Source organism: Empidonax traillii, unplaced genomic scaffold (assembly GCF_003031625.1).
Source record: "Empidonax traillii isolate 1590-97213 ecotype Southwest subspecies unplaced genomic scaffold, ASM303162v1 scaffold637:size711352, whole genome shotgun sequence".
NCBI classification, from domain to species: Eukaryota; Metazoa; Chordata; class Aves; order Passeriformes; family Tyrannidae; genus Empidonax; species Empidonax traillii.
In genome coordinates, this window is record NW_020955830.1 from 141,843 (window position 1) to 162,136 (window position 20,294).

General features: G+C 43.6%; 1 protein-coding gene across 23 annotated transcripts in view; it reads right to left on the bottom strand.

Moving 5' to 3' along the window:
* Positions 1–3,413: 3,413 nt before the first annotated feature.
* Positions 3,414–20,294, bottom strand: part of ADGRL3 (adhesion G protein-coupled receptor L3) — a 525,110-nt gene continuing 508,229 nt past the window's right edge. For 9 of the 23 annotated variants that reach the window (XM_027899078.1, XM_027899083.1, XM_027899081.1 and 6 more), the window contains 3 exons: positions 18,888–19,016; positions 15,417–15,434; positions 10,455–13,337 (listed from right to left, as the gene is read on the bottom strand). In XM_027899078.1, coding sequence (XP_027754879.1) covers positions 12,532–13,337; positions 15,417–15,434; positions 18,888–19,016 — 953 coding nt within the window. In that variant the 3' untranslated portion in view covers positions 10,455–12,531. Of the gene's footprint in view, positions 4,514–10,454; positions 13,338–15,382; positions 15,435–17,578; positions 17,872–18,887; positions 19,017–20,294 lie in introns of those variants that run through there. The other 14 variants (XM_027899087.1, XM_027899086.1, XM_027899085.1 and 11 more) reach the window with 9 other exon arrangements.

The following is a 20,294-nucleotide window of genomic DNA, read 5'->3' on the forward strand; positions in this document are numbered from 1 at the left end:
TTGATTGGGAACCTGGGATTAAGACTCCTTGAGATGCTATATACCCTTAAACCCACGTTGTAGCCTGACTACTTTACCAGCTGAAATGCACAGTGACCAGATGCTTTCCTTGCCCCCTTTGACCAGGCTTTCTTCAGGTTGTTGCAGGGGGTATGGCCTGTGCAATTGAGACACAGCTTCACATCATTTTATCTGGACTTCGGATTTTCTCATAAGGGAAGGCAGCAGAACTCAACACACTGGCACATCTATGGGCCCTGCCTTGCAGATTGGCATCGTTTGGTCCCCAGACACTGGCTGATGGCATCCTCCTGCCCCTTGATCCAGCAGAAAGCCACAGCTGACCAGCAATGACACGCACCACAACTCAAGCCTCAGGGCTCCTGCCTTTGCACTGCCCTGTGGTTCCTTGTTGCTTCGTTACACTTGCAGCAATGTTTTTAAGTACTGGGATATTTATGTTGACTTTGACACACTACCAGTCAGATCTCCCGTATTAGGGTTGTATTATTTTTTATGTGAAATGTTGCAGCAGCTAATTGCAATTACCAGAAAGCATATACAAGAGAGCTTGTTGATTGCCAGTAGACAAAGACTCTTTGGAAATCTTGGATTTTGCTATAGATGAAAGCCTATAAATTTTAAAATAGAAACCACGTTATCATTTACAATTTCCGTTTGCTAACAAATTCTGCTAAACAAAATTGGTGGCTGATTAAGTAAACATTTATACATAAATAAAACAGTGAAGATCTCTTCAGTTATTGAGATGCAGCCAGTTCAGTCTCTCGTAAATAATACAGTGATGAATTCTGGCGTTACAGTGCATGATAAAGCTACCTAGTCTCAAAGTCTTAAGCAAACTAATCCATACGCGTGAATCAATCAGTTCATTTTAGTCATACTGGCGTTACATAAATGTCACCAAAATCAATGACTGAAAGACATAAAAGATTAATAAGTCCTCATGCGGTACATCTAGCTGGGATGCAAACCTACAGCAGATAACTTCATGCTGAACACAGCTGTACAGGTAGTTTGAATATGTCATTTTAATAGAAAACTTGAGGGCAGGCCTGTGATGAGCAGGCATGGATGAGAAAAATCTGGTGCGTTATTAATTTCAGACAATGCCGAGTTCTTTTTCATAATGTACATTTTATTAATGCTCTCCATGATAGCTTTTCATACCAGTTCACCACCAGGAGTACAGTAATTACAATGTATTAAGATTCATTCCATGCCTGAGGAGTAAGGAAGTCCAGTTAAGATATGGAAAGCAAGTGAAATGTCAATCACTATTGACTCAGGGCTGGATTAAATCAAAACTCTGCCCTGGGGAACCCAGTGGCCGGGTGGGTTTGGTAACAGTGCCTCCCAGACACAATCTTCAGTGAATATCTGACTCTCCCTCCTGACTGGCTCACCTCCAGGCTCACCTCCGCACGTAACCTGTTGTGCCATCGATACGGATGCAGTGGATGGGATTCATCATTTTTATTAGGACTTGGGGTTGGTTTGGCTCATCTTTACAACTGTCAATTACTGGGTGTCAGCCTCTTTAGGGTTGGAAAGAGAGAGAAACATTACAGGTTGTTGCGAACACCTCAAAGAATAGCTCTTCCAGACATAATGGCAAGGGTTTAAGGTGCGGGATGATGGGATTATCTGGGGAGGGAAACTAAAGGTGAGGGCCCTAATGACAAAAAAAAAATCCACTACTCAACACAACCCAGTGGATTCCTGCTTTCCTGTAACATAATGGAAAAACAGGAAATATCTTCTTTCCTGCAATTGCAGCCCCCCTTTCTTCCCATGCAGCACCTTAGATGTCCCCAGGGCCAGGCAGCCCTCAGGATCAGGATTTATCACTGCCCTTGGGGGCTCTAGAAGCCATTAGAATGGTCTCTTCATGACTATGAAAGATTGTGAACTTTCAAACTTTCTGAAGGTATTTATTTTACTTAACACACTGTCTGACTTTGAGAATATTTCTAGCACAGGGACAGGGTGGGTTCACATTTTTCATTATTTTTCTCCCTGGAAAAAAAGGCTAACGGTCTTCATTGGGGTGAAAACCACTGGCTCACCAATATGATGGTCACCTTGCCTAGGGACACTATACAAGGTTGGAGAAGTGAGCAAGGGGAGAGGTGTCCACATGTGGTAAATGAAAGCACAGTGTCTTCTGTGCACTGGTTTGATAAATAAATAAATGGTTCGATAAATATATAAATCACTTGGCAGTAGCAGTTGTTAGGTGTTAAAGGCAACAGCAGCCAGAGAGAGGTGGATGACAGAGGAGTTATTCAAGTACTCAAGAGGAATAGACCAACCCTTGCAGCTCACCTTGAACCACTGCAAGCAAATTACCTCTCTAGATGCCTACACCCTCAGTCATTTGAGGCAGCTTCCAACTTCTGTTTATTGACCACTGGCCATTCCTTGCAAAGGTATAGGGACTTTGCCCCCAGTGCTATTCTAAAGATGTTGGTTGATACTATCTGGCTTTTTATATGAGGAAGGACACTTCATGTTGGCCCTCCTTCCTAGCAAATGCTAGGCTGAAGAGAGTCTTCCATGTCTAGAGAAAGTTATTCTGTGTAATTTTCCCAAATATCTCTTTTTTCTCAAGTATGAGGTTTTTTTTCCAATTTCAATTTCTAATTTTTTTTTTTTTTAATTTCCCTGCGCTGGCTAAATCCACATAGTTGGACTCAAGAGTAAATAAGGCATAAGTAGTTGTGAAGGATGAAGGGGAACACCCAAAGCTCCTCTCCAGCTTCCATCAGGTATCATGCTGCAGCAGCTCACATCCTGCAAAGTGCCCATGACTGAGTGCAGCCCTGTTCTGCTGGCAGCATTTGCAGATGCCCACTGTTGTGCCGTGGCAAGGGACAGTGGATGATGACTCAATGGGGAGCAGAGTTTTATCAGCTTTTACTCACCTAATGACCCACCCCCGCCACGCCTCGTTCCATGGAGAGATGTGGACACTGCTCCACGCTAAATGAAGATGGACCTGGTAGCACTACTTGTGACTTCTCAAGCTTGTGTGGGCATATAAAGGTGAGTACAACAGAAATATCCATATTTTCTCTTCTCTCGTGGACACAGCTACACAGACATGGGGATCTGCATTGGCTGGCACCCACCCACACCAGGCACAGTCTTGCACACGCATTTTTGAACATGCTGAGGAGAACTGCACATACAGGCACTGGCTGACATGGAAACAGATGTCTATGCATGCCTCCATTTACCCAGCTGAACTGTTGTCCCAAAACCATCAATAAGCCTTCAGGCGTTCTTTTTTTCTCCTTTTTTTTTTTTTTTTTTTTTTTTTTTTTTTTTTTTTTTTTTTTTTTTTTTTTTTTTTACCTAATGCTAAAACCCTGGGAATAACCACACTGATGGGGTTTGAATCCCTCTGGTGATTTCTGCCCATCCCACCCCCCTGCCCCCCCCGCTACAACTGCACCAAGCAGCCCAAGTCCTCTGTAGGCTGTCGCTGAGTATTTACACCAGTGGAGACCATGGGCCCAGTGAGTCCACCCTGTTTACAGGGACGAAGGATTAATTGTCTGCTGAGTCCTCTGCCAGATGGGTCTGTCACCCTTCAGGTGCCTCCTGCATCCACCGTGACTGCACACCTTGGCTGCAAGACCCCACACCAGCCTCCACCAGGCAGACTCCATGGTTTCCCACATATCCATCCCCAGCTGAGCTGATTGAGAAACGCTATCTTCAAGATACTAAGGCTTATTTTTTTCAAAAAAATATCTCTATTTACACAAGACAATAAAATCTGAGCAGCTTTCCCTCGAGAAGCTTTTGCCAAGAAGAGCTGCTGCTGGACACATGCGCTGGTCCCTATTTACACACAACAGCTTTGCTTGACAGTACCCTGTTGGCAAGTTCACCTTCTTCTGGTGTAAGGACTATTTCTTTGTCCCTCTTTTCCTTTCCTTGTTAGCTCTTTGCACAGACAGGACTGTATTTATAACAGTAATCTGGGTCCAGTGGGTTCACCTTATACAGCCCAGCTTGCAGGCATGGTGAGAGGCTCAGTATGGTGGACTGAGCACACTCAGCCATCTTTAAGTGCTATTAAGTTGCAAAGTCAGTGTTTGGAGCAGATGAAACTAATTTCTTATTACAAAAGACAATTTTCACCTGTTCAGCTCATCTTAAAAAACAGGCGAGCAACCAAACAGTGAGGGCACTTTCCAGGGCACTGCAATGCACAGGGCAGCAGGAATCTCAGCTGGGCTGTTTTCTCCTTGGGGATGCAAGGGTTTGCTGAGGGTTTTGTTGAGGCTAGTTTCTCCTGCCTCTCCTGTTGCGCAATCCCAAGTGAGGGATGGGTAAACTGAGGCACGGAGGAGCTGAGGTGGTGCGCTGGCATGGGCTTGCTGGGGCAGGCTTGTCGGATGCCCCAGGTGCTAGATGACACTGTCTTCCATGGTGACTCGCCTGAAGACTGGCTCCTGTTTGGGCGTCCTTCCACTTTCTGTGAAAAACAAGGGGAGAGCAGGTAAAGCCCCAGAACAGGACCCTGAGGCAACCACCAGCTATTTTCAAAACCACTTCCACCCCCAGACAAAGAACAGGATGCTTGGGCCTTGCCTTGATAAGGAAGGCTTGCTCAGAACAGGTGAATGTATCTATGAGTCAGCATGCCCTTGGAAACCTCCTGCAATCCTTTTTGCTGAATTTGGTGCTACAGTTTTGCTTGGGTTTAGCGCCAAATGAGCCATTTATTTGTTGTATGATGTGAGGACCAACAGCATCGGCCACTGCTGCCCATTGCTCTGCAGAAGAAGGGTGATGCCAAGGTGCCTTTTTGCTCCTCTGGGTTTAGCCCAGCTCAAGCAAGAGGAGCACAGAGCTGAGCGGTAGCCACCAGCTTGTACCAACCCAATAGGCTTGTTTTAGCAACCTGCATTTTTTGTGGTGTGTTCACCTCCAGCCCCTCCTTAATAATAAATAGTCGGCGTAAATGACTGCAGAATAAACAGATTTGTTTTGCTATCAGACATTATCTGAAGGGTACTTTATATCCTGAGTGCTCTGCTTTACAGCTGCCTCTATAATCACTGAAGCCCCAGGGAGGAAAACACCTCCTCTCACAAGCACAAGGTTGGGAAGACACAGCCGCATGCACTTTGGGGTGAACACATGCAGGCTTTTTCATAAATAATATTTCAGGGAGAGGTTTAAGATAGGTTAGACACATTCAAGAAGAATCAAGAGGTATCTTGGAGCAATTTTCTAAGCATAAATGATTTCAGTCCATTTCCCAACCACCCAAATCTATATTGCTCTGTATGGTATGATAGAGAACATCACGGGGGAAAGTGGTGCGGGCAGAACCGGCAACTTTTCAGGCATCTCCCGGCTTGGCTATTTTGACTGATCTTTTTGATCTTTGAGGAGAAAGGACTTTCATCCTTTCCTTGTTGCTCCTCTCTTTTGTTTTCTTTTTTTTTTTATTTTTTTTTTCTTTGTTGTTGTTTCTTTTCCAAGCAGTGGGATGCATTTGCTCCTTTCATTTCCACTGCTGCTGCTAGCTTGGTGGTCTGCTTTGCATTGCAGCACAAACTGTCAGCAGCTGAAAATTCCCGATGTATCTCGGAGGAAAAACAAATCAAAAATTCCACCTATGAAGCACTCTTCCTGGCTGATATCAACTGCAGCTTAAGCAATGAGGCCTCTTATCTCTAAGTAAGAATGGCAGCAACATAAGCAAGGGGGTGGGTGAGGGGAAGGTGACCAAAGGGCAGAGCTGAGGGGCTTGCAGAGAAAGCAACTCTTCCATTTATCAGGGAGGGACCCTCTCAAGAAAAAAGGACTACCTGGTGGCAAACCATAAAACCTTCTTTTTTTTTTTTTTTCTCCTTTTTTTAGGTGAGGAAACCAGGGGCTGGCCAGAGCAAGCACCCAACAGCCACAGCCAGGCTGTAGCCTACCTCAAATTTGCCTCCCGTTGCTCATGGGCTAATGTCATGCAACCTTGCACTTCTCTCCAGCTGCCCACAGAAACCACCTGAGAAACTGCTTCTGGCATATTTCAGCCAAAGGACAAAACCTTGACAGAAATCAGAAGCTTCTTTTTTTTTTTTTTTATCCCCCCACCCAAAGTCCATTTTCCCACAACCCCTCTGCAACTTTCGTGCAACCAAGTCCTATGAGATGTTTTGGGTGCAGTGCTGCTGCTTCCCAAGGGGCATAACCAAACATCTTCCACCCAGTTTGTTAACCACTTAGTTTTCCACATTCATTCCCCCCTAGTCCATCAGTGGATGCTACCACAGGCTCATGCCCACTGAAAAGGTAAAGCCTTTGCTGCTGGTGGGACACAAAGGCTGCAGGGCTTATGCCTGCATTAAACTTTCCTGCCACAGCGACCCAACTTAAACTCTGCCTGAGATGCCTCCAAGAGAAGTGGGAAAAGACAGGCTGAAAACAGTTTTATTATAGCTATAATTTATCCATCGAGCATCCTGCTCCTGGAAATAACCTTTCCAAAGTTGTAACTTAGGATGCAGTGGATTTTAAGTGGCAGTGGGAGATACTGGGTCATCTGTACAAGTATTTCCATGCACGCCAGCTGAGGAGGTTGTGCAGCAGCTACGTTGTTTTGTATTCTAAGTTGCTGTTCAGGGGTTTTAAGCAACGCTGTCAAAATACCAAGCATTTGCTTCCAACACATAATAATTGCTCTGTATACCAGTATGTTTTGTTTATTTATTGAGGTTTTAGCTTGGGTTTTTACATGTGTACAGTGTATTTAAGGAATAGAAATATAAGAAAAGAAATTATGTGGAGGATGAAGAAATAAAAAGACAGCAAATACTTAGGATGATTTTTTTTTTGGTTTTGTTCTTTGCATTTTGCTGAAGAAGACTATCACCATCTGTCTGGCATACCAAATACAAGAAACAGTAAGCACCTGTAAAAAACTTTTGATGTGAAAAAGGAAGATTTCCAAGCTATCCTGGCTAGTCTCAATATTTCAGCTTTAACAGACCGTCTCTTCTGCACTGGGATGACAAATGATCTGGTGTATGATCCATGCATCCCTAGGGCTTGCCAAAGCCTTCGGAAGAGCAAAACTGGTCCTATGCCAGCTACCTGTACTGAACGAGATGTCTCTCAGTCCAGAATGTGGAGTGCTGCTGGTCTTCCAGGGGTACCTCAGTGCTCTCCTCTGACTGCATTGGTAATGCCCCTGCTGAGAACAGTCACCACTCACACAGCCATCACTGCCTTCCCTGGAAGCACTAATCACAGATTTTTTCTGGTTTCAGCTTTGCGCTGCAGGATGTTCTCCATGCTGTTACCAGAGAGCCTGCGACAACATGACATTTATATAATGTTCATGAGCACAGACTATTTAAACTCTAAAATATTCATTAAATAAAATTTGCATAGAGTCTAGCTGAATGCAGCAGATAGCTAAAAATAAAGTACTTTTCTTTCTCAAGGTAAGGAGGAGATCTGGGTGTGACAGATGACCAAGCCAGTGCTCTTAGGCTTTCCTGAGACAGGTTTTTAGTAAGATGAGCTATCTTTTTATCCCTGTTGACTAGAAAATTCTGCAGGTTATTATATTCTTTATAAACTAGTGAGATCAAGAGCATATGGGGATGTGTGAAAGAAAGGCCAGCTGGCCAGAGAAGAGGGAGGGGGAGGAAGGCAACAGGGACACATATGGAGATACAGAAGGACCCCCACAAGCTCTATGCCTCCCACCACTACCACTGTTTCCCCTAGCTCTGTGAAGCATCTCACTGCTTATTACCTGAGGGCAGGGGGGAAGGAAAAAGATTGGTTACCAATTGAGATTTCGAAGAATTAAAAGCAATCAACAGCCAGAAAATAGCAGCATCATGGTAAGTAATATTGTCTAAAAAATGCCTCCAAAACTGTGAATACCCTTCCTTCCCAGCAACCCTCCACTCTACATAGTCTTTACTGGCATGTATTTCACCTTGGGTTTCTCCTTCACATGTTTCAGGGACATTTTTACAGTCTCTTATGGCTCTTGAAGAAAGTGGGTAGGAATTGCCTGCTAGAGTCAAAGTGTCCTTAAGCAGTAAACTGACGTGTCAGCTCATTATGGGGTAGTCTGCAATGGGATTACACTGGGAAAATAACGCAGTCCTGTGCAAATTAGAAGGACCGAGTGAAAAAAGAGATTCACAACTTGCAAAGAATCCCAAGATGGCTTTCAGGAAAATGCAAGGCATGGAGCCTTGCACTTCTCCACTCCCCTCTTCCCACATGCAGAAAAGGCTTTCTGAAGGGACAACTCAAGCAAGGGATTGACATTAGTGATCCCTCCTTCAAACATGCCTGGCAACCTATGCTTCCCAAAGGTGGTCCTGTGTTCCAGAAAGTGGACTATGTATTGTTTGATGTTTTCATCAAGCACTACCTGTTTCTTCTACTCTATTTGCTTCACTGAAAGTGGGATGCTTATTGCAGTTGACTGATGAAGATTTAATCTTCTCTCTATAAGGCAAATCTGGTTGGTATTTTTTTGTTTTGTTCAATGAAGCTCTATAAAGGAAGATCCCTCCACTACAGGGCTGATTATCCCCTTCAACACAGCTTGCAAAGTTATGTGCCCCAAGCATGAGCATGGATTTAATACCATAATCACTACTGCCTCTTCATCAATCTGTTTTCTCACATCCCTGCCTTGGCTCAGCATTAAGAAATGCCTTAGAAGTTTTTTAGCTCTCCCTCCTACCCCAGGAGCATTGTAGGCACTGAGGACTTAACAGTGACTTGATTTTCACATGTTGCAGTCTGCACAGAACACACCACTACATTGCCAGTCATGTAATAATTATATCTAGTAAGCTATTTATCAACAAGCAGAAACCTTCACCATGCCCATAATCAACTATCTGACACAACAAAGTCTGTTCTCAAGGGGAAAAAAAATTGCCAAAAATAATCTGCATCCTGCTCCCCATTTTTGGCTTAATAAAATTGAAAAGAATAATATCTATTTTTCCTCTATTTTGTGATTCAGCTGTTTCCAAAGCTATAAGAAACACCAACAGTGAATCCTATGGTGTCAGAACGGCCCGGGGACAGAAATAATCAGCTTGAAAATAAGCAGTGTTTTTTTGCAATCAAAGTACTAATGGGCATGGTAGGCTGGCAGAGGGAACCGTGAGTGAGAAAAACAGCCTGCACACTGATAAATCTGAAATACACAGAAAGGCTGGGAAAGAATGACCGTTTGTAGCAAAGGAAGTCAAAGATTTTTCAGTAGGACAAAATCATCCCACAGCAAATCCACCACTGCTTCGTTCTTGCATAGTTTCAGGAACATTGGTAAATGCTGTGCCAATCACCTGCCTCCACTTTACCACGATGATATTTGTTATGGTGTATCTCAGCCTCTGCATGAATTCAACCCGTCCATACTCCCGGAAAACTGGGGTTTGAGTCTAATTCAGTAAAAGAGTTTTTACATTCTCCAAAGTAGGAGGTACTTCAATTATTTAAAGCCTCGGCAGCCTCTACTGGGCTGCTACATGGGTTGTTATAACCACGCGAGTCTGAAACACCTGCTTTGCCTGCACGCATAGGTCTACTGCACTGTCCAGTTCCATTGCTGCTTCATTTCCATTTACATTCCACGTAAAATGAAATGAAATGGGGAGGCAGCATCAAGTGCAAGAGCATGACTTGACTGTCCAGTGGCCATTCTGCTATGAAGTTAGGCGATTCCCAATATTCCAATAGGAAATGCTCCATAGCCAAAACCTAGGCCTGGCAAGAGCCACTGCTGTGATCAGTGCTTGGTCAGAAATGAAGTTTCCTCCCCAAGAGGCCAGAGTGGTTGGTCGCAGGAAGCATGAAGGTGACTTAAACCAGACTCTTTTGTAGGCCATGAATATCACCAAATACCACCACCACTGGTTCTTACCACCAACAAGACTTTGCTGAGCAGCACTGAGCAGCATTGTCCTAATGTGAGGACAACCCTGTGATGGAGCAGAGCTGCTCTGCTGCTGCATTTATCCTCTAATACTGGGTATGTCTTATCTAACAAGGGCCTCACCCACCTGCTCCAAGTCTTTTGGCTTTTACCCAGCATGACGGGACTTGGATAGACGCAGTTTGGACAGAGGGAGCCCCAAACCCCAAAGCCCAGGGCATGGGAGGGCTTTGTGAAAAATCACGTACTGAAAAATCGTTAGCAACTGTGTCCAGAGGTGGTTATTTTCCCTGTCAACCTTTCTAATCTATTTTGTGGCTTTCTGTATTCCTGATTGCTCTTGAGGGATTTGAAGGGGGAGGAGAGCAGCGAAGCGCCAGTGGGCCACTGGCAGTGGTGAGATGGGAGATGCGATGCGGCAGAGGATGGTGATGGCGCTTGGCATATGCCCGGAGCAAGAAAATAACGAGACAGCAAACAATGACCAAGAAGGCCTAACGGGGACTTGTTTTACTCTTTGACATGCTACCAGTAGTTTTTAAATCTCAGAAGAACCCAAATAAAAAAAAACAAAAACAAAAAAACAAAAAACCACAAAAACCCAAAAAACCCCCCAAAACCCCATTACAATGATTAAAAGATACGACACATGAAACAGTATACTCAAATCATCCGCGTGTCGTTGGCTACTTTATACAGTAGGCACAAAACAGACCTAGAATCACCTGCAACAAATGTCAACCAGTGCTGTTCTCGCCCCTAAACAGGTACCACCAGCCTCATATTTCTAGTCAGCTGTAGCTGCATAACCTTTGTGCTTAAATTGCTCAGCTTAGGCCTCCTTTCTTTGGCATTGCTCACCCATGCCGTAAAGGAGTGAAGACTCATACTGAAGACAGTAATGGAGAGAGGAACAACAACAACAAAAAAAGAGAGAGAATTGTACAGTACATACATACAGTATCTTCTAAATCGTGATCAGTTGTTTATTGGTTGGCAAACAAGCTTCACTTTTACAACAAATATTAGTAATGAGGTCATTCAACTGTTGAGACCGTACAAAATGGATCATAAATTAAAAAAAAAAAAAAGAGAGAAAAAGAAGAAGAATTCATACTCCGTGCTGCTAATTTACCTCCAGAAAGCCTATGTTACTTAAAAATCCTGTCAAATAAATAAATTTCCTGTTAGGAAAAATAATGAACAGAAGACTTTTTATTAAAAATCACTGCAAAATAGTTTTTAGCTCACTATGTGTCAATCTATTTTCTTCTAAACCACTGCAGTACAAGTGCCTAAACCGGGACCAGACTGAGCCGAGAAGCCCTTTGCTCCTCCAGGGAAATGGCCGTCTCCTGTAGAACCCCCACTACGACTATAAGAAAGCCCTCTCAGTCCCTGGGTGTGACCCGATGGCCTGGCTGAGGGGCTACTCGCTTCACAGGATTATCATCGCGATCGGTTGTGCACTGACAAAGAGGAAGTTTGCCCTGCTCTAGTCTGCCAAAAGGTCTGCTGGCACTATGCCAGCTGAAAAAAGTTATACAGCAAGGAAATAAAAAGACTGCCTTGGCTGAAAAGAAACGGTGATGGTGTTACTAAAAATGGTCCTTACAAAGTGATGTTTGGGTTTTTTTTTTTTTGCCCAGTGAGATTTTTTTTTTACTGGGGTGGGGAGGGGACAGAGGAGAAGGGCAGTGGAATAGGCAAAACAAAATTAAAAAAAAAAAAAAAAAGGAGTTATGAAAAACCTTGCTCCTACTGGTAGACAAACTTACAAGACCAGCACAACAGAAAAAAGTTCTTATTTTTTTTTCCACTACATTAACAGGGACGCAAGTTCTGGAGGAACAGAAAGCAGACTATATGTGCAATGCTAGTATCTGTACATTACATAGAAATTGTTCGCTTCTCTTTTTCTGCCATTAGTTTTTATCATCCGTTAATACAGCAAAATGTAAAATATGCTTTTAGCACAGGATTCTAGGATTCCCTTCCATCTCATTAAATTTGTTTATGTTTTGTTTGCTCCCACAGCAAAGGGCGCTGCAGTGAAACCAAGTTGTGAGTGACCATAACCCATGATGTGACCTGGATTGGTAAGAAAGAGTTTTGCTAGCTTGTTTTATGCAGCGCTCCCACCTAGATGCGCCATCGCTACTAGTTTCAAATGCACATTTTTGGCCTTTTATAATCTTTTTTTCCCTCTTAAATCAGGTCCTCAGTATTAAGAGCAACACAGCATCAAGGATTGTTTAAACAAACACGGCATAACTTGAGAAGGCCACGAAGTGTGCCGTTATCTATCTCTTTCATTAACATAATGAAGTCTGTCTGGAGGGAAGAAGGATGGGAAGATAAGGGGGGGCGTGGGCAGCAGTTACTGTCCTCTCCGGGCCGGCCTAAAAATTCCAGTAAAAAAAGTCTGAGAATTTCCGTTTGAACAGCATGAAGATTTAGAAGTACACACAATATTACCACTGTTTGGATTAACTCAGAACAGTAAACCGAGCGTTATGGAGAGGCTTTTAGTTGTCTCTTTGCTTAATTTTTTGCTGAATCTTCTATAGACTAGTGACCAAATGAGTGGGTCCTTTTGCATTGCCGTCCGGGGGCGTTCCCTCTTTGTTTGGCGGGACTATAAAACCATCGCTGCTGCCTCGACCTAGCTGGTAGTAAGTGTGTAGCTGATGGACGTGGTTCCTGGAGCCAAGGTTGGGCATGCTTTTGTAGTAAACATCGTCGGCATCGCCACTGCCGCTTTTGGCTGGCGGAGGATCGGTCTGGGTGCTGGCGGTGACGCTTTCCGTCATGGGCATGCCAGCCAGCGCGGGCATACTGGTGTAGAGAGAATCCCTGTTGGGCGACTGGAGGTCGTCCGTGTGCTCGTTGGTCAGCAAAGGGAAAAAGCTCTCACTGTTGTCTTGCGGGATGCGCCGCCGACTGTAGAGGTGGGGCTGGTGGTTGTCCGCCGAGTACATGCGGGGAGGCAGCAGTGGGGCATCCGACTCCTCGTGGATGAGCTCCAGGCCCAGGCTCTCCTCATGGGTGAAGGAGGTGGCGTCATCCAGCACAATGGCGTCGTCCTCGCTCCCACCGCCCACGCTGTTGACGAGTTTGTTCATCAAGTTGCGGCTCTGCTCGCTGGAGCGCTCATGGTTGTTCAGGTAGGAAGGGATGTAGTTGGAGGTGAGTTCCTTCAGGATCTTTTTCTCGAGGGCGTTCTCCGTGTGGTTGTACCCGCGGTCAAGGATTTGCACGCAGTTGCTGAGGTACTCGCCGCTGGCGATGCTGTAGCTGTTGCCGTGATTACCATTCAGTGGTAGAGTATCCGTGACACTTGTATCCCTGGCATTGTTCAGAAGCCCCTCTGAAAAACATTACACAAGAGAGGGTGACTTGTACAAACAGGACACTCATGCGGGACGTGCACACTCAAACCCCCTTCCTAGGCTGCCGCGGCTGCTGGGGCTATGCAGCAAGGAGAGTGTCGCGGCCAAAACAGGAGGTCACAGCTCTGGCTAACCCGCTGGTGGTCAAGGTCTTCCCACCAAAAAAAAAAAAAAAAGAAAAAAAAGGAAAGCACCGTCAAGTGTGTGACTTCATGCGGCAACAGAGAGCCGGAAGGATAACCTCTCCTGGCCTGTATCTCCTACAGCTCTTGTGCTTTACTCTATGTATTCCTGGGGAGCTGAAAAACAGATGACCCTCAGCTGGTCCAAACTGCCCTAGCTCCAGGTGCTTTGGAGGAAGGGGGCAATTCCTCCCAGCTGAGGGAAAAGTATTTGCAGCCCAGCCTTATCAAAGCCCAAACTTTGTTTGGGAGTGTATCCTTCCTAGAGGAAAAAAATCCGTTCTCCCCTTTTCCTGGAGAGGCTGTCAGGGTAAAGACATAAGGCCTGAATGAACGGATTCAGGGATCAGCAAGGTGGAGGCACAAAATGCTTCCTGACCCAGGCTTTTTTGGAAGAAGGCTAAATGCCCTACCTATTCTGCCACAAGGGCACAACCAAAATTATTTACTCCACACTGGCCAGGTGGGGATTTTCTAATATAATTGATGTTGGAGGCAGCTCTTCTGGGGTCTTGTGAAGCCTTTAAAAATAGCTCCTATTCCATGTGCAAAGTTAAAGCAGAGGGTTCAGTGCAGGGTACAGCAAGTACCATCACTGCCATGTTATAGAGGGCTCAGGGGAACCTGCGAGGAGTAACAGAGTCTCAGGGTGTCCCCAGTCTAACTGCCCATCACATCTCCAAAGGTGTCTCAACACTGACAATGTAAGGCTGGAGCTTGGCTCTTTCCCAAGGCACTATAGGAGATGGAGGACGGGAAGTGCTTTGAGAGCAATGCCAGCAAGAGTGGGCAAGGGAGAAGAAAATCAGGCCCAGCAGTTAAGCCACCACGCTTTCTTTTATGGGATTACTGGCCTCCTTGGAAGGAGTAAAGGAGGAGGGGGGGAGACGAAATAATTTATCAACTAAGGGCTTTGGGCATTGCCCAAAACTGGTAAGCAACTCCCAGCAAGCCATGGTGGATCAGAAAAGCCATTAAACTGACAATTTCAGATGAACAGTGGCTCATACCATGCTCAGTACATGGCATGTGTACCTTCTGAAAATACAGGATTCAGTCTATATCTGTGATGGAGTAGTTGCTCTATGTCAAGGGTTGGAAAGCACTACTGAAGGCTTCTTCTTGCTTTTGAGTGAAATGCCCCAAATGGGTTGGTCACCATTTAGGTTTTTGAAGTTTAGAGGGTGCTGCTGTATCCTGTGTTCCCCAGAAAATGAGGGAGCTATGCCAAAAAATCAACTAGCCATCACAGATATAGAGCAAAGCCGTTGATTTTCATGGTGAAAGCTCTCCGACTGAGTCACGATGCTTGGGGAGAAATGAAAAGTGAGCTTTTTGGGGGAAGGACCGTATGCAATGGGTGACAGGTACAACAGCATCTGTTTGATGGTTACGTTGAGTAACATATGCATTGAGGCACTGAGCACTGAGCTTCTGCTGCCAATGCATAGATCTGGGGTTTGGTGCAGAAATAAAATGGAGGCATTGCAGGTGAGAACAGAGCGGGGTCTGCAGTGAAACACGCCGTATAAAAACGCCATGACCTCACAAATAAAAATGTGAAGTTTAAAAAAAAAAATCATACACGCAACTCTATGAGAAACTACACTGGGTAAATGATATCACAAAAATGAGAAATAAACAAAGAAAGCATCATCTAATCTCATCTATATATATATGTAGGCATACATATATATATACACATACATACATACACACGCATACACATATATACATATGTATATTCATATTCTTTTGATTTCAAAACTGTGAGATTAATTTCCTTTATTAACTACATCATCTATATGTGATGCAATAAAAGTGAACTAAAAAAAAATTACATTTGATATGCAATGTTTAGCTTTACTCCCATACTTGTCTCTCTGTAGGGCTCTAAACGACAGCATGAAGAAAAGGAAAGAAAAAACAACAAGTAAGCTTACAGCGACAGTAGGAGAAACATGAGTAAAAAGCAAATTGATGATATGCAGAAAAGAGAGTTAACGGAAATAATTTCCACTGCCCAGAATACATGAATTTGTTACAAGGTTTATTTCAGGTTAAAAATATTGACATTCTAGACAGAAAAAAAATATTTTACGCGCAATATTCAATAGACTACATTTTTATTTTAAAAATTATCACATTAAACCGTTTTCCAATGCCATTATAAAATGTTCAGCGTGCAACACAAATGAAGAAATAATGCTTGGAAATTTAAGAAAAGCTTAAAGCTCGTAACGGTCATGCTTGAAAAGACAGGCACTGTCACAGTCACTTCCAAAGTCTTAAAATAAATGGCTTTACTTACTGTTAGTTACAAAAACCCCTGGAAGTTGAAACTGAAATCTATTTCCTTGCTAAAAATGTTTTGCCGTCCATCCTTTGCAACAGTGCTTTGTAAGAGTATGACTTCACTCATCATGGGGCTGCTGGCATTGTACAGACTTTGGTAAGACTGTTTTTTTATTTTAACCAAACATATGACAAACTACATGGACTTTGCAAAAGGAAAAAAAGTAAGAGGAATAGTAGTTTGAATAATGGCATTGCTAAATGAAGCTACTGAAAAGAAAGGCTTAAAACAAGAAGAGCAAGAGATTAAGATGAAGAGAAAGTGATAACGCTCAGCTTCCCATTTTGCAGTGGCCCGTGGTACACTGGGTTTTAACTTGAGCTTGTTAATGCTCAATAATGCTTGTTAATGCCTTCTCTCAAAAGTAGTTCTCTCAAAAGCCATTGGGCCATTTAGAGAATCTCCTGTGTTGGAGAGACCCTGCCAGTGTGTGTCCATCAGCTTCCAATGGCAGAGAGCACTCGGCCTCTCACTTACCATCTCCTCTTTCCTCTATGCTCCGTCTCCTATCAAGGAATCGCTTATGCCACGGGGAAATAGGACTTTGGCCTTTTAGGCTCTGATTCTCCATCTCTTTCCAAGGGTATTTTTTTTAGGATTTCCTGCTCCTGGTGATTCATTACCACAGATGTGGCAGCTCCAGCTTAAGCAAAGAGTGTATTTTAAAACACATAACTGGGGAGGGGATAAGAAATGGGTGAACCGGTTTAATCCCATTTCTTAAGAGTGCCCTGCCTTGTCCATGACCAGAAGCGGTATATGAAGATGTAGAAAAAATCATTGCCTTAGTAATGTGGAATGAGTTAGCTGGATGATGTTAGCTAACAATTAATAAATTAATTTACTGATAATCACCACATGCCAACCACAGCCAAGGTACACCCAGAGATGATAACAGCATCTACTTTTACAATGCACTATCATCACTTTAGCATGCCTGTTGGTGCAGCATCTGGAAATCCCAAAGGACCCCCAAGGCCATTAGTCCTGGTTGATTTTGCTAACCTTCCTTTTTGCTGTGGGAGTTTCTAATATTCACAGTTTTTAATTGTCCAGGGATAGTAACCAGTTTGAAAAGCAATAGTAATACCAGTTCTATGGTCATGAATTAACTTGCAGCCTCCTAAAAATAATGGGTTGGGCTCTGCTCCCTCTGAAGTCAATGACAAAGCTCCAGGGGCTTAAATGGGGACCAAGTATTGGTCCACTCTCTTCACTTCCCATGAATGAATCCTGGATATGTTTCTCTTTTACCCATATAGCTCTGTTGAACAGAATAGCACTTGTAAAACAGCGACCCTATTTTTGTGGAATAAAATGCTATTTGCTTAGGTAACTGTATCAGAATCCAGTATTAAAAATTAGAAGAACACATGATTATTAAAAAACACATAAAACCTTTTTGTCATTTTTCTGCCCAAATCACTTGGGTTCAGTTGAGACACCCAGACCTGAACATCAGGAGTTTTCTTAAGCCACATGCTTAAGATCCCACATTACCTGCTGCCATTTGATTTAAAAGTCTTCCACACCTCAGTGTTATCATGTAAGAAACTAGTCAGAACACCAAAGATCATTTTGACATTTGTGGTACACTGAAGTTCTTATAATGCAGAGCATTTCATGCTTAACAGTAGCTCTTTTTTAAAAAAGCATTCTTGGAAGCAAATTTATTGCACAGAGTTAGCATAGTTTAGGAAATTAATGAACAGCAAAAAGGTCAAACACGTGTGCTTTCCTTGTGCTTTCAATGCAAATACCCTACTGATACAGTTCAACATTTATTTGTGTCATGAACAATATGCTGCCATATAGTACAAATAGGATTTTCCTGCTTGCATTATAACCATCATTATTTTCCCTCCCTTGGAGATTCTTTACTGGAATGTGATGCCTTCACTGGGAACAGAGAGCTGACAGAGTGCTGACACACTTGCGCTTGAACGCAGCGTTACTCTGCAGTGATTCAGCCACCTTACAAGTACGACAAAAAAATAAAAATAAAAATCCCCTGGAAGTGGCAGAGCAGGATGGAGACACTGACAGACAGGAGTTGCCAGAGCTCCACACTCCCCAGCTCTTCCTCAGGTCCTGCTTAAACGCTTCTGCCTCTCCCTCACAGAAGCATCAGGATATCATCTTACAAACACTGTCCCTTCCCACAGACAGAGCAGAGACAAACATGTAGGTGATAAGAGAGTGATTTCCATAGCAGAAACCTATGTTAAGTACAACTCACTCTGTTTATTTTGTGTTGCCAAAAGGAGGATATCAAAGAGCATCTAGTTTCCCTGCACCTTTTTCCTTTTTTTTTCCTAATAGCACATATAAAATGTGTTAGTGTAAACGGCAAAACATTTCTCATAATATCTCAGCTCTGCTCTTTGGAGCTGACCTACAGTCCTTGCTTCAGCTGTCATTTTTCTTAGAGATCAAGGGCAGTTTTGTTTTATTTTGCGTTTTTCTCTCTGCGCAAGCCAGTGCACCGCTGACCACATTTCTCTATGCCATTTCAAACAAGAGCAGCTTTGGTGGCAAAGGCCATTTTAGCTTCACTTACCTTCAAAGGTGTTCCTGTTTCTGAAATGAATGGTTTAACAAGAAAATGTGCTGACAACAAAGAGAGGAATGGATGCATTCGACAAAACACACACACACACACACACAAGACCAAAACAATAAAAAAGCAAGGAGACTGGGAAAAAAAAATCAAAACCAAAACACTGTGAATGCTTTGAGTAAAACTGACGAGAGTCTTTCAAAGTGGATTTGATCGCTCATGGAAAAATAGCATCTGGAAGATGGAAAGATGCATCGAAATGAAAGGAAGGGGAGGGGATCTTTTTTTGTGCCCAGTTCAAAAAAAAAGGTGTGTGTGCGTGGGGAGAGAAAAAGAAAAAAAGGAAGAAAAAAAAAGAAAGAAATGGGCCAAAATAAGCCACAGGAAATGGAATTCTCACTAGAAAAATTAGAGAGAAACTCCAGCACACCTTGTGCGTTGTACATGCTGACAGAAGGGTTGTTATAGACCGCCGATTCCCCGAGCAATGTATTATAAGGGTTGTTAGTGCCATGAGGACGAAGCAGAGCATTGGTTATAAGATGATTAGCCATGGCTCCTGGAGCAGCCCGATAGAAAGACAGAGAAAAAAAACAACAAAAAAGGTCAATCAGGCAAATGTGGTATTAAAAAAAAGGGAAAAAGAACATTCAGAATGACAACAGTTGAAATAGTCCTGATTACAAGCAGCCAGCTAATTAGACTCGGAAAACTGTATGCCACTAAAGCAGAACAGATGTTACTGACAATGCACAAATCCAAACCAATGCAAAAGAAAATGTATCAGAAAGCGGATAAGCTACATTTATGGTGGTTCCCCAGTCGCTCGGAGTGTAAGCAAGGCTGCGCCCACATGCTTGCTACAAAGAAAGAAAGGAAGATGGCAGCCTACACAATGGGGGGGGGGGGGGGGAACTCTCCGGAAAGTGCCAAATGAATAAAAAAATATATATAATGACTAACAGACAACAGCACATTCAACTCCCACTATGTGCTAGAATCTCTTTTACCAGTCCTTCGCAACACATCTAAAATCAAAAAAGCAGAATTAAAGAGAAAGGATGGAGAATGCAGCCTCTCCGAAAGCTCTCAGTGTTTATCAGAGAGCAGCTGTTTCTCATGTCTAAGAGGGCAAGTTTCACTTCAGCTGCTTCTCTGACACCACCAAGAATATCCACAACCACCCAAATCCATCCTTGAAGGTGAGAGCACTGCAGCTCCATCAGGCATTTCTATTGGGAATAAGAGTGGCGACAGAGACAAACTTTTCAAGGCTCTCTGTGTGCCCCACAAACACCTCATTTCCCCATTCTTGGACCTCTTTTTTCCTGTTTCTAGGCTCTCAGCCAGACGTTGTCCTTGGGTCTTTGGTTTATCCCTAGGAGATGCAGCTTCTGGACTTGAGCTTTTCAGGATCATCACAGCTTGGCAGCTGGCTGCCAAGACCTACCTCAACTCCTATCACAGGCATCAACCCATGAAGCAAAGTCTGCCCAACCACCTTTTAGCTGGTCTACAGGATAAAAAAAAAAGCCTTAATCCCTTGCTTTGAATTTCTTCTAGTATCCAAAGATATGACTGAATTCAAAAGCTTGCCCTCAGGGTCATTTCCACTGCCATCAGTGAGATCTTGAACAGGAATACTCAAGGGTGATCACGGTTTTTAACCTCCAGGAATAAACTGTTAAGACAAAACACCAGGAAAGTGAGTCATTGGTGGGGCAACTAGAGCTAGCTAGGACAGGAATGTCAGAGGGTTCAGGTGACCTGGCTGTCACTAACATCTGATAGCCTCAACCCAAACAAGTAACTGAAAAGCCAATCCTCAAGCCTAGTA